This window comes from Camelus bactrianus, chromosome 10, assembly GCF_048773025.1.
Source record: "Camelus bactrianus isolate YW-2024 breed Bactrian camel chromosome 10, ASM4877302v1, whole genome shotgun sequence".
In the NCBI taxonomy this organism is placed as follows: domain Eukaryota; kingdom Metazoa; phylum Chordata; class Mammalia; order Artiodactyla; family Camelidae; genus Camelus; species Camelus bactrianus.
Window position 1 is genome coordinate 46,744,653 of NC_133548.1, and position 14,717 is coordinate 46,759,369.

General features: G+C 37.9%; 2 protein-coding genes across 6 annotated transcripts in view; one reads left to right on the forward strand and one right to left on the reverse strand.

Annotated features, from left to right (window-relative positions):
- NUP98 (nucleoporin 98 and 96 precursor) overlaps positions 1-14,717 on the forward strand; it is an 81,663-nt gene that overhangs the window by 65,442 nt on the left and 1,504 nt on the right. For all 5 annotated transcript variants that reach the window (XM_074372515.1, XM_074372514.1, XM_074372516.1 and 2 more), the window contains 9 exons: positions 1,240-1,469; positions 2,845-3,111; positions 6,937-7,094; positions 7,898-8,041; positions 8,795-8,937; positions 10,059-10,280; positions 12,162-12,403; positions 12,867-13,021; positions 14,568-14,679. In XM_074372515.1, the coding sequence (XP_074228616.1) occupies positions 1,240-1,469; positions 2,845-3,111; positions 6,937-7,094; positions 7,898-8,041; positions 8,795-8,937; positions 10,059-10,280; positions 12,162-12,403; positions 12,867-13,021; positions 14,568-14,679 (1,673 nt within the window). The remainder of the gene's footprint in view (positions 1-1,239; positions 1,470-2,844; positions 3,112-6,936; positions 7,095-7,897; positions 8,042-8,794; positions 8,938-10,058; positions 10,281-12,161; positions 12,404-12,866; positions 13,022-14,567; positions 14,680-14,717) is intronic.
- Positions 4,782-14,717, reverse strand: part of ART1 (ADP-ribosyltransferase 1) — a 44,465-nt gene continuing 34,529 nt past the window's right edge. Inside the window, exon 5 of the mRNA XM_074372530.1 lies at positions 4,782-5,523. Coding sequence (XP_074228631.1) covers positions 5,465-5,523 — 59 coding nt within the window. The 3' untranslated portion in view covers positions 4,782-5,464. The remainder of the gene's footprint in view (positions 5,524-14,717) is intronic.

A 14,717-nucleotide genomic window follows, 5' to 3' on the forward strand; every position in this document is an offset into this window, starting at 1 on the left:
CAATATGGTAGGTGAGAAAAACCTTTCATTACCAAGAGACCCAAGGTCAGGGCCCTGCTTTGTGATCTTTCTAGATAAAATCTCAGCACAGTTTTAGATAGCAGAAGATATTTGTATAATTAAAAATTAAAATGATTAATAACTCCGTTTGTATCATCAGGGAGGGTATGAAATGTATATGATACTTACCTAATGGTTAAACTATAGTTGGAAATTTAACAGACCCAAAGCTAATGCGGCAGCATTCCTTGAGTGTTCATCCTTTTTATTGCATTAGTCATTTTTCTGTTTTCTCACTTAGATAGTTGTGATTTCTTCATATATAAAACATAGTCTCAATTAAAGCACATTTCCTATATCTTAGACCTAATAAGGTAGATGTATGAGCTATGGATAACCCGTACACAAGTATTTGGAAATAAGGAAATCTGGTAATTATGTATGTTATATATTTCTACATAATCCCCACCATTAATATTATGTATGTTTATAGTGATACATGCACTACTGATTATCTATATATACTTTTGTGGTAGTTATTAGGCAGTATACATACAGTTTTGTACAAGATATGTAACATTTTTCTGTTCACTTTTTATAATTATAACAAATTGTGCTACCTTTACTACAGATTAAGTATCTATGGTCACCTATTATTCTTAGTTTACAAAGTTGATTTTGAAGAAATAAAAAAAAAACAGCATCTCTTGTACCTCACAGTTAGGAATGTTGATCCTAAACCTAGGTTATCTATGATGTTGTGATATTTTAGGGGTTGTTAATATCAATCTTAAAAATTGGATCAAGGCCAGTTTGCCTATATGCTCGTCTTAAGTGAGAGTCAGTTCCTTATATCTATAAGCTTATTAGCCGCATGACTTTTGATACCTCGCTAAGTATGATTTGAGAAGCACGTGTCCACAAATAGCTTTTGGCCATTAGATTTCATAGTATCCAGATATATTACAGAGGCTATTTCCAAGTCTGATTGTACTGATTCCCATGCTTGTTATAATCTAGCTTAAGAAGCCTTGGGATCCTAAATGTATGGATCAGATAATGTGTTTGCTCAATAGATGTCAAATAAGTTATTGTTTGATTTTAGGAAACAAAATGTCTTTAAAATCACAGTGGAATGTTTTACATTGTTTATTTGTCATCATAAAAAGAAACAAGTTTGATTGGCAGAAAATTCTAGTATCTGTCATTTTCTGTCTTGTTTGTTATTTGCCCTTGTAGCCTAACTGAGTCTCCATTCAAGGTTCATTTGGAAAAACTCAGTTTGAGGCAACAGAAGCCAGATGAAGACCTGCAGTTATACCAGACACCTCTGGAGCTTAAATTAAAACATAGTACTGTCCATGTGGATGAGCTGTGTCCTCTCATTGTCCCCAATCCGGGAGTTGCTGTCATTCATGACTATGCAGATTGGGTTAAAGAAGCATCAGGAGACTTTTTGGAAGCACAAAGTGAGTATGGACTATGCTTCTAACCTTTGATGTCTCAGGAACAGGAGGAGCATATGTTCTTAGGAGTACACATTTCTTTCTGCCAGTGTAGTGGGAGGATGCCTGAGCTTGCAGTTATCTGTAGAGTTGGGATGAGGAAAATCCCAAACAGGAAGAAATTATATCATTGTTTATCAGTACTCTTATGCTCTTGTTCAAAGGAACTGTAGCAGATCAAATCCCTTAGATTTATGAAATTCCATCTCTCCCCACCCAGAGAACATAGGGAGAGAGAGATTCTTCCTTCTTGCTTTTCTAAATACCACCTGTTCTTCCATGTCCAACTCAAGTCCCACTTGGTCTTCCCAACAACTTTGGTGGTTATAACTTCCCTCCCTGACCTCTCTCACTGGTATCTCTTTATAACTATGATGACCGTGTTTTTCTGAACCAATACTTTGATAAAGGGCTTTTCTAATTTGGGTACTATTTCAAGTAGAAAAATCACACGTTTCACACAACATTTCACCTGACCTTTATTGAAAAATGGAGATTATTTTTGGAATGTTCCATACCACACGTTTTGGAAATTGTTTATGTTCATCTCTGTGTTTGCTTCAGTTGTCTCATCTTCTTTTCAAATAGGTAAGTCATATTCCCAGTGCATGCTCCTAAGTAACTTAAGGTAGTAAACAGTGCTTCCTTTTTGTTTCCCTTCTTGAAGGGCAATATAGCGTAGTGGTTAAGAGTATAGAGTTGGACTTCAATTACTTGAGTTTGAATCCAGCCCATCCCTACCAAGCACTATTTTAACTGTCTCCCCCACCAGACATGCTACATGAGAGCAGAGTCTGTTACATATTGCCTGTAATTTTGAGCAAGTCACTTAATTCTGTATACCTCAGTTTCTTCATCTGTAAAATGAAGATCGTAACTACTGTATAGTTACATTGTGTAGATTAGAGGTGGTTTACTCTTAAATGTTTGAGCATTTTTTAGGCTCACTAAATGTTAAGCTGTGCCTATAGCAGAGAATACTCAACTCACAAGTTTTTAGAACACTTTGTATTTCCTAAAGCGTTTTGTGAACAGAATTTGATCAAATTAGAGGACTTTCCTCTATCATAAGAGATTATATTAGCCATAATTATGTTAGCAGAACCTGTTTAAAGGAGCATAGAGTTACATTTGTTACATAAGTATCATGGAGTGAGCAAGCTGTTATACCACACACCTGGACCTTGTTAAGACACAGTTGAGTGAAGTAGAGACAGATTCAGGGAAATCAACTTGAGTTGTTGTTTGGGGTGTTTATTAGTTTATGTACTTCTAATGCCACAAAGTGATTCCATCTATGACTTCATATCATTGTGTTGGTTTCCTGTCACTTTCTTAGTTGTGAAGCACTGGAGCCTAACATGGACATTATGTGAAGCTCTGTGGGGCCACTTGAAGGAGCTTGATAGCCAGCTGGATGAGCCTGGTGAATACATTCAGATTCTGGAACGAAGAAGAGCTTTCTCTCGCTGGCTGTCCCATACTGCTGCACCTCAAATTGAGGAGGAAGTCTCCTTAACCCGAAAAGACAACCCTGTGGAGGCTGTCTTCAGCTACCTCACCGGGAAGAGGATCAGTGAGGCCTGCTCTCTGGCCCAGCAGTCAGGTAGGGCATACAGTCCTTCTCTACACCCCTGCCTACTTCCTACTCACTGTCCCCACCCCTTAATTGTGGGTTTGCCCTTATGTTCTAACCTGAGTATTAGGTATAAATTTCCCAGGAAGATTGCTGGTTCCTCTAGAATATGGAATGTGTCTTCTAGTTTTCCTTTTATAACCTTAAACTTTAAATTTAATTAATTAAAATTATTTCTATTTTATATGCCACACATGCATTTACATAAAACTAGAAAATGTAGATGAGAAAAAAGCAATAAGCTAAGTCACCTAAATCCTTTAGTGCTAATCACTGCAAACATTTCAATGTGCAATTTGTATTTGCAGTGTTTACTTTGTAATATATAATGTATATACAAATATGTATACACAGAACAACATACGCATGTGAACTTTTCGAAGATGATATTCTGCTATATATATACTCTGTTCTATAATGTCCTATAATGTAGATATTATAGTAAATTGTTTCTTAGTATTCTTTTAATATATATAAAATGTACCATGTTAGCAGATTCCTTTTTTTGACATCTAGGTTGTCCCCTCCAACCTCCCACTTCCCCCACCAACTGTAAACAATATTCTGAACTTCTTAAACATATGTGTTTGGCACTAATTCACTTATTTCATTCAAATAAATATATAGAAGTTTAATTTTTGGACCTCCTATATATATTTGTATATTTTTAGTTCCCCATCCTTTAATAAGAGGCATTCATCAAAGTTTATAAACCTTTACACTAACAGTGAAAAAAAGAGGAAAGAAACATTGCCAAAAACAGGAATGACAGAGTGACCATTACTATTACAGAAAAGGGAATACTATGAGAAAGTAGATGAAATTGACAAATTCCTAGGAAGATATAAATTACCAAAGCTCAAGAAAAAGTAGAAAATCTTACTGAATAGGAGTAAACCTTTAGAGGGGAATGAACTCCAGGGCCCAGGAATACCCATGTTTTTTCTTTTATGGTCATTACTACATATCAGAATCAGAAAAGTCAACAACTATGAAATATCTTTTCTTCATTATTAATAGAGCACCTGTGATCAAAATTAAAATTTGAAGTGACTTCTTTGCATAGAATAGAGAGGGAAATAGTGAAAAGTCATCTAATTCTTAAAGGTGCCTCTAAAAAATTCACACATTTGGAGCCTTTCTCCAAGACAGAGTCACATGCATGAAATATTATTCTGTGTAAAACTCGATATGAAATGATTACTGTGTACCATGATTTCTCTGTGTATGTTATGTTGATTTTATCTGAATTTCTTTGGCTGGTTAAAATTCTGAATCTTAATTCTATTTTAGCCAATATTAACATCTATAAAATTTTGACACCCCCCCCCCAAAAAAGAAAGAAAAAGTAGAAAATCTAAATAGATCTATAAAAAATGGAATTAGTAATTTAAAATCTTCCCTCAGAAAAGCTCAGGCCCAGATGTCTTCACTGGTGAACACAAATTTAAAGAAGAAATAATACCAATTTTCTACCTCTCTTCCAGAAAGTAGAGGAGGGAGCTTTTTCCACCTCATCCTGTGATGACATTATTGTCCTGATATCAAAGCAGACCTATAAAAAAACTACATCTAACAGGATATTTAATATTGAAATACTGAATGATTTCACCCTAAGATTGAGAACACCATTTCTGGACATTATTGTAATAGATGTTGTAGCCAGTGTATTCAGACAAGATTAAGAAGCAAAAGTCGTATAGATTAAAAAGGAAGAAATAGAATTGTTTTTATTCACAGAAGGTGTAATTCTGTATGTAGACAATCCTAAGGAATCTACAGAAAAGGTAGTGAGATTAATAAACTAGTTGAGCAAGGTCTCAGGATTCAAAAATCAGTATTCAGAATTCAATTGTATTTCTATGTATCAGCAACAAATACCCAAAAAGTGAAATTAAAAGAATTAAATTCACAGTAGCATCAGAAAAAACAAAATGCTTAAGGAACAAATGTAAAAAAAATGGCTTATATACTGAAAACCATTGCTGGGGAAGTAAAAATCTAAATAAATAAGGATACGTCCTATATTTGTGGAATATGTCCCAACCCCAGCACTGTTGGCTTATTTGGCTGGTAATACTTCATTGTAAGAGGTTGTCCTGGGCATTGTAGGATATTCAGCAGCATCTCTGCCCTATATGCAAAACAGTCCTTTCCCCTCTAGTTGTGACAACCAGAAACATCTCCAGAATTGCCGAGTGTTCCCTGGGGGACAAAACCACCCAAGTTGAGAACCATTGATGGATTGGAAATTTCAGTATTGTTAAGATGTCTCTTGTCCTCAAATTAATCTGTACATTCAATGCCGTCTCTGTCAAAATCACTAGCAGATGTTTTTGCAGAAATTAATAGACTGATCCTCCTTTGGAAATGTAGAAAAACCTAAACAGTTTTGAAACAGAATGAAGTTAGGAGACTCAGTGCTTTCTAATTTCAAAACTTCCATAAAGCTACAGCATTATGACAATGTGGAACTGGCACAAGGATGAACATACAAATCAATGGAAGAGTAATGAGAATCCAAATATAAAACTCTTTCACTTATAGTCAGTTAATTTATAACAAAAGTGCCATGGTTTAAATGTGAAAAGGATAATCTCACCAACAAATAATGCTGGAAATTTGGATATTCACATGCAGAAGATGAATTTAGATCCTTACCTCGCACCATACACCAAAATCAACTTGAAGTATTCTAGAATCCTACCATTTGCTCAGATTTATGTTCTTATTAACAGGAAAGTCTATGTGAAAAATCAAGGATTGGCAAAAGCTGAATGGTTGATCAGAGCAAAGAGAGATGATCTTAATGAAATGATTGGATCAAGATATGACATGCCAGTTTCTTCTAAAAATTTGTCCAGTAGATATACAGAAATAATCTTTTCTTTTACTATTTTTTGCCTAGAATACTAGCAGCTCATGGTCAGATGGGCTGCAACACTTAACACATGAATCATAGTCCAGTCATATTTTGGTTGCCTATATATACAATCAGGGAGACAGCTTGGCCTGTTAACACATTTCTAGAAGTGTTCCTGATGCGTGATTTCTTTCCTCCAGGCCTCTCTAGTTTGTGAAGGAAACTCTGAGATGAGAGCCTTAGTTTCTGGCAGGACAGTACTTTAGTCATTAAACAGTGACCCAAAAACAAAAGGAAAAGGAGTATTGACTTTTAGGAGGTATGTATTAGGGCTGAAGCAGAGTGTTATTCTTTTAACTCACAGTTTAACTGGCAATTATCATCAACTGGAGTTTCCATCCTCTCACATTCTGGTTAATTAGAATCTTTTTATTGCCCCAGGCCTTTGTACTTAAATTTTTTTATTAAGAGAGATACTGGACCCATGAGAGTGAAAGATTCAACCATTCTCTTTATCTCATACATACATATGTTTTTCCTTTAGGTTTGATTTGCCATTTCTGTGTCATTATATAGTATTTACTAGTTGGGCATGTTTACAATTATGTCATCTCAGTTTTCACTTTGAACCAGATGACATTTCCCTCCATTTTACAGATGAAGTGCCTTGTGTAGGGTCACAGAAGTAATAGAGATCTGACACTGAACTCTGCATACTATACAATCTATATGTAATTTAGGTTAAACTACATTGAAGATTTTTTTCCCAAGCAGAAAATGGTAAGTTCTTGTCAATATTTTAGCACTACTGTAGAAAGCACTCAGGTGTTCAGTTCTCCCTCTTTCGGGCTAGAAGAAATAAGATAATGACCCCCATTGTTTCCCCAAGTCTGTGAATTCTCATCACCAGAGAACTTCCATTTTTCTTGTAGGTGATCATCGTCTTGCCCTTCTTTTATCCCAGTTGGTTGGCAGCCAGTCAGTCCGTGAGCTGCTTACTATGCAGCTGGTGGATTGGCATCAGCTCCAGGCTGACTGCTTCATCCAGGATGAGAGACTGCGCATCTTTGCCCTGTTGGCTGGAAAACCGGTATTTTCCTCTTTTCTTGTAAACGCACATATAAATTTTCTCATAGATTCAGGATTGCTTGAGGTTAAAGCAAAGAGCTTTCTTTGTAAATTGTACACTATTATACATAACTAAGAAACTTATATTTAATTTTTAGCAGAAATATTTTCAAATTATATAGGTACAACATGTTCAGTGGGGGGAGAATTGGTTATATAGAAATCAAAATGTTAAAATTTCACTATATCCCATTTCATAGTGATAAACAATTTAATTTACCTGTCTTCCTAGACATATGTCTATTTCAACATATATGCATGCATATTTACCCTTGTATATATTCAAATAAAATGAATTATATATAGCAGTTCTGCAACTTTTTTTTTAACACACTGTATCTGAACATTTTTTCATGCTGTGCGGCCTCTTTCTTTTTAATAGCTACTTTTAGTCCATTTTATGGATGATGTATCATAATTATTTTAAGCCAGTTTTCTGTTGCTGCCTACTGTTTACTTGCCGTCAATTTCCAAAAATGAAATAGCTAATCAGAATTTTGTCACAACTTAACGTTGGCAGCTCTGGGCAGTGAGAAGACCTCTTTGCTCTCAGTGGTTCTCATCTCTTCTTAGAGAACTGATTGTCTAAGTCCACCCTGTCATCTTCCTCCAAGGGACTATGTGTTTTATATCTGGATCATTAACACTGCTTTTTAAATCATTTAAAATGCAACTTGAATGAGTGAACAACATGCAGACCTGGGCAGTAACCAGTACCAGGTAATGTATAATGTAGAGCTGCAATGGCAATTTTGTTTCCTACAGGTATGGCAGCTCTCAGAGCAGAAGCAAATCAATGTATGCTCCCAGTTGGACTGGAAACGTTCCCTGGCTGTCCATCTTTGGTATTTGCTTCCACCAACAGCCTCCATTTCCAGGGCACTCAGCATGTATGAAGAAGCATTTCAGGTATATGTGTTTAGAAGAGCGAAGTAAGAGTCCTGGTAGGAGTTTTCTTTTTGCTAGAGAAGTACTGTGGAGGAAAAAACCATCAAGTCATATTTCCTAATACTCTTTCCTCAGTGCCTTTTTTTTTTTTAAGTACCATAAAGTTGAAATGGACACCCAAAATCTGATGGGAAACTTCTTCAAGTATCTACTTCTATTTTGTTTAATGTAATGAGTTTCCATAACTGACTTTCTTATTGCTGTTTTCCTACCCCAGCATCAGAGGGTTTTTCTTCATTCCTAATGCTATCTTATTCCTTTATGAATTCCCTGAGACCTCAGTATAGCCCCAAACTAGTGTATTTGAAATTTGCCTCTTATTATTATATCTCATATTCCTTGTCCATGTTATAGTTAAAGAATTATTACTGTTTTTAATGCCATCATTCTGTTCTTTTCTTACTGTTCATTTTTATTGTCTTTGATATCATTTGCCAGAATTACTTCTCAGGAAAAAAAGAACACTAAAAAAAAACTGAGTGTAATAAGAATTATGGCAATAGAGGAGGTGGGATTCGTGAGAGCTATCTGAGGTCTTTGCCAGTCCATTGAAGGAAGTTGAAATATGTCTCTGATCAAAATAAATTTAAAATCCTTGAGACATTCTTTTAGAGAATGTCCCATCGTTCCTAGTACACATCTGAGTAACTGAGACATGACAGCATCCAGTGAAACACACTAGCAGCTGATGTATTGTTTTATCAAATTCTTCAGAATACCTCTGAGGGTGACAGATATGCCTGCTCCCCACTTCCCTCATACCTGGAGGGCTCTGGCTATGTGGTAGAGGAGGAGCAAGACTCACAGAGACCTCTTCAAGACGTCTGTTTTCACCTTCTAAAACTCTACAGTGACAGGTAAATCAGAGCCATGTGTTAGTCATTTGAGGGCTCCATGAGCCTAGGGAGTCCTTTTCTGAGAGATGTACCTCAAGGTGCCAGAAATAGAGAAATCAAAGCCAGAATGAGATAGTAACCCTTGTTCTCATGTGAGGTAAATTGCTATGACTAAAACTCTTAAAGTGTAAGGAACTGCACTACCCAATATACTGGGCCACTATTCACCTAAGACTATTGTAATTTAAATTACATTTTTAAAATTTAATTGCTCATTCACACTAGCCATATTTCAAGTGTTTAGTAGCCTCATATGGTAATGCCTATCTTATTGATCAAGGCAGATTATAGAACATTTCCATCATCATACAAAGTTCAGTTTGATAGCACTGATCAAGGAAAACTACTCATTGCTTGGAGAGGGTTTAGAAACGTAAAATGTCTGGGATCTTAGGTGAAAGGGAAAAGCTTTAGTTAGTAATCCAAGGCCCAGATCTTTAAAACTTGCAGGTGTGGGATCTTAGCTTATACTGTCTTATGGTCTGGGACTTGCAAGCTAGGAATGTAACACATAGACTGGTCTGGAATCACTGAAATCCCTGGGCCCCTAGCAGAAGAAAAAGCTAGTCTGTAGGGAGACTTTCAACTCTCAGGTACCTGGATTTCTGTACAAAGAATAATACCCACTGTAGACAAAATCGAAGGTGAGAATTACAAGTCATAGAAAGAAATAACCATCATGAAGGCCAGTTCGCTGTTGAAACAGAAGTAGTACTCCAGCAACTTCAGGTAGTACAACAATCGGAAAAACACTAAGACCACTGTTTTTTAAATGGTTAAGAAAAGTAATCGACACTATGAATGAAAGAATGGAAGGGTAAGAGTTTTGAAGACTCCCTTGTACCAGAATGGTACAAATATAGACCAAACAGTTATCAGCAAACCTGTGAGAAGAGCCACAGGAGAGGAGGTGCCTTGGTTTTCAGTAGGATCTATAATCTGGCTGAATTTCAAGGAGGAAGACTGTAAGGCTTATGATGCTTCTGCCTTTATTGTTTTCTAAGCCATAGCCAAAATAGCCAGCGCATCCAGGTGGTCTGTCAGCTGGGTATGGTAACTCTCAGCACATTCTCCTTTTGCAGACATTATGATCTCAATCAGCTGTTGGAGCCTCGAAGCATAACAGCAGATCCTTTGGACTACCGCCTAAGCTGGCACTTGTGGGAGGTGCTGCGGGCTCTTAACTACACCCATCTCTCAGAGCAGTGTGAGGGTGTGCTGCAGGCCAGCTATGCTGGCCAGCTGGAAAGTGAGGGGCTCTGGGAGTGGGCTGTGTTTGTCCTCCTGCACATCAGCAACTCAAGGTGAGAAGCCATTGAACGCACTGAGTGCATCTAGTACAACAGAACAATGACAAAGAAATCAGTCTCTTAGGGTTAAATTCAGCAAGTAAGTGTTTAGAATGTGTTTTGGGTCCAGCCTTTTGATAATCCTTAAGACAGCTCACTCTGCAGCCCAGACTTTCTGTATTCATGTGAATAAATTAGAAATGAGATTGCTTTTGATTAGTGCCAAATCATGCTATTTATCTTAAGGCCTCTCAGTCTGAGAAATCTCTGTGAACTGCAGAATCTCTGTGAATCTTTCTAGAGATAAGATTAAAAAAACCTATAAACTTGGAGTGGGAAATAATTAAGTGGAAAGGGAAGGATATGGCCAGGCGGGGAAACCCCATTAACTTAGGCACAGATTCCTTGAATGTGGCATGTTTAGAATTATGCAGAATTAGTGCTGGCTAAGTTGCCTCAGTGGATCCGTGGAGTAATTTCATGGGTTGGGAGGGAGGGCCTCTGCTTTCTTCTGTCTACTGGGTTTCTTCTCCCTTTCTGGCATTCGCTTGCCATCCACCCACCACCCCTCAAGTTTGATAGTATTGTATTTACCTATTTGCCAAATACAACCTCACTTGGATATGTAATGTTTTCTTAAATGAAAACCAGAGAAACACATTTTCTCCATGCTGTGAATGACATAGAGTTTGTTAGTGGTAGCAGCATGGTGTAACAGTAAGAACAAAAATATTTATACAGTACTTTGTTATATAGTGCTTTTATATATTTGTACACTGTTGTAAGTACTTTAAATACATTAACTCAGTGTTCATAATGAACCTCTGAGATAGACACTCTTACTGTTTATTTTATAGATGAGCACCCCAAGGCATAGAGAGATGAGGTATCTTTTGCTCAAAGTCACATAGCTAGTAAATGGCAGAGTGAGGCTTTCAACTCAAGATACCCAGAGTATGTGCTCTTAATCATTGTGCTGCACCATCTGTCATGTTGTAGGGCATGGAAAGAAGTTGAGTTCTGTAGTCCTCAACTGATCTGTAAAATCATAATGTTAATCTCTATTCAAAGGTGATTGTGAAATTAAAGGAGTAAAAGTATAAAGCATCTAGCACAACCTTCTCTCTAAGGACTTTGTCCTTCCTCTTCCCCCTTAACAGGAAGCAAAATGATCCCAGACTTTTCCTTTGAGTTTATTTAAACACATTCATGGGGAATTTCACATAGTAAAGGGCTGACTGATGGGGTGATTGATGATTAGCTGTGGGGAAGCAGATTCTGTTTCCTGAAAGAGGTTGGGGGAGATCTGTAACAAAAATGGTTGCTCTTTGGCCCAGACAGAAAAGGACTCTCATTAACGGATCTTGAGCAGAAATAATGAGTTTAGCCTAAATCTAGTGGTAAAGAGAAAATAAATGAGGACGGCTGATGGCTTTAAGGGGAAACAAGGACCTGGAAGAGACCTTACTTTTAAAGACTACTTAGTTTACTTGCACTGACCATGTAGGAGGGAGGGGAGGGAGAAAGTTGGGAATGAGCTGCGGAGGACTGTTCTCTGGAGTCTAGAATTATCCTGTCCCAGTCTTTCACCTCCTGTTAACTAGAAAGGAAACAAGAAATGAGCCTAGTGAGGAGAAAGCCTTTTCTGGGCAGTGGGCAACCTTCCCCAGAGTATCAGTTTTCAGGCTTTTTTTTTTACTATGTTTCTATTCTATTTCATTTTAAAAATTAATGCTGATGTGATGGCTTTTTTCCCTAAGCGACATTTGAGGTAATCTATAAAGGGTCAAGACCTGTAGTTTAAGAGACTGCCCCAGGGGCCACTCTGAGCTGTCTGAGGTAGCCTTCTGTATCAGTGAGGATGTCATTTATTCCAGCTTATCTTTCCACCCATAGCATGCGTGAGAAAGCTGTTCGAGAGGTGCTTACCCGGCACTGCCAGCTATCAGAGACTCCTGAATCCTGGGCTAAGGAAACTTTCCTGACCCAGAAGCTTTGTGTGCCTGCTGAATGGATTCATGAGGCCAAAGCAGTGCGAGCACACGTGGAATCTGACAAACATTTGGAGGCCCTCTATTTATTTAAAGCAGGGCACTGGAACCGCTGCCACAAACTCGTCATCCAGCACTTAGCTTCTGGTGAGTGCTTCAGGCTAGGGCCTGTGTCTCCTGGAATCACCCAGATTCTTCCAACATATGACCCCATGATGAGTCAGGCCAGAGATGATGCTCAGTACAGGACATGGCAGACTTGAATCAGACCATACTTTGTGAAAGTTCTCTGCAGAAGATGCTTGGTGAGGAGAAGGGGCTAGGAGGGGCAGGGGTCAATAGCAATATTGTTACATTACCGTTTGCCAGAAATATTTTTGATATACACTGATTATGTTAAGCTCTTTATTTATTTAGGGAGTTTAGCAACACCAGAAATATCTGGGCAACTAAAGCCGGGAATTATTCATTCACACTTTTCTTTAGAGAATTTCAAAATACCTACTGTAATTTTCAAGTCTGACCCAGCATAGCTCTCCCTTTCCTCCTGTCTTGGATTTCTGCCATGTCCTCCGTCTGTGCACTTTTGATCAATATTTTGTTTCTTCAGATGCCATTATTAATGAGAACTATGACTACCTGAAGGGGTTCTTGGAAGACCTGGCACCTCCAGAGCGTAGCGGTCTAATCCAGGACTGGGAAACATCTGGGCTTGTTTACCTGGACTACATTCGAGTCCTTGAAATGCTCCACCATATACAGCAGGTACTGAGTTCCTTAAACCATGGCCTGATTCTCCTTTTCCCTTGCCTGTAAAGCCACAGAGACCTCAAAAGGCCTGAGCAGCGACTTGAAAAACTCATTGGCAGAGATGGCACTATCAGCAGGAGGGACGTTTTGGTGAAGCTAATTTGATGTAGCCATTATGACAGCTCTTTGATTATCAGAATTTATAAAAACATTTTTTTCTGCTTATTGCCAAGTTGGATGTACAACGAACATTCCTAAGGCTTGTCCATCGTCAGTCTCCTCCTCTTGTCCAGCCCTAGTTTGAGTGAGAGGCTCAGAGTTGAGAGATACAGTCAGGTCAGAGGTTTGGTGAGGATAATTGTTTCACATAACAGTTGGCATGTTTTAATATTGCAAGTATTACGGGGGGCAGTCTGGTGAAGCGCATGTATGGATTGCTAATGTTTTTAAATGCCTGAGATTTAAATATGTAGGATTACACAAGAAACTAATTACACTAAAATATAGTTATTAAAATATTAAAAACTTGTGGTAAGTAATAAGTGCTTTATTAACATCTTAAATAACCTCCAGCAGTGGATCTACTAACTACTGTAATTTTGAAATATATTTAAAAATCGCTAACAACTGTAATGTTGTTACATTATGTTACATTACATAATGTTGAAAGTAGCTATGATTTCCTGGGTTTTTTGTTTTTTTGGTTTTGTTTTTTGGATTTGACCAGCTTTATTTATCGAAAATGGTACATATATAAATATTCTTAGACATTTTTGCATTCTACAAGGCTGAGGATTCTTGTGGGTTTTTTGTAGGGGTATAGGTTTTTTTTTTTTTTCCTTTTCCCCCCCCCCCTTTTTCCCCTCCTTCCCCCCCCCCCCATTTTTTACCCCTTTTTTTCTATCATTTTTCTCCCCCACCTCTTTTTTCTCATTTGACAGGAGGAGGGTCTCATCCCAAGTCCTGGGTTGCTGCCTGGGTCCAAATTGATAGTGTTTTTCTTTAAAAAAAAATTTTTTTTAATTAAAGGAAGTAAAAGGAAGAGGAAAAAGCAGTGTTTCTAAGCCAGTCACCTGATTTTGTTGTGTGAGTTGGAGTATGATTTCTGTTGATATCAAAATCACAGTCACTGTTAATATCTACATTAATGATTAAATGCTAATTCTCGGTTGGAGTCAGGAGACCTAAATTAAATGCCAGTTTGGGCTCCACCTTTCACTGTGTGCTCTGAAGAAGTCAGTACCATGTCTCTGAACCCACATTCATCTAGATTTTCAGTGCCATGTTAAAGCTTGCTGGTTACATGAATGGTGATCTCAAGATTTTCCCAGTCTAAGGCCCTGAATACTATATTGCTTTCCTGTTGTGTGTTAATGCTAAGGTCCTGTCTTGTCCTCAGCAACTAGGCTAGATGATGGTGACATGACACTGCCAGCCAGCTTCTTGGGCTTTCCCCTCCCTACCTCATTCTTGTTTCAGAGTTTTGCATAGTCAGTGTATGGCTAGGATTGGGTTGATGGGAACTCCTCTTGGCCTAATTGGGTTCTCTGCTTCTTTGTAGGTGGATTGCTCAGGTTATGAACTAGAGCAGTTACACACCAAAGTGACTTCACTGTGCAACCGGATAGAGCAGATCCAGTGTTACAATGCCAAGGATCGCTTGGCACAATCAGGTCAGCCTCTTGCCTCTTCCCCCACTCCTGCCTGCTCA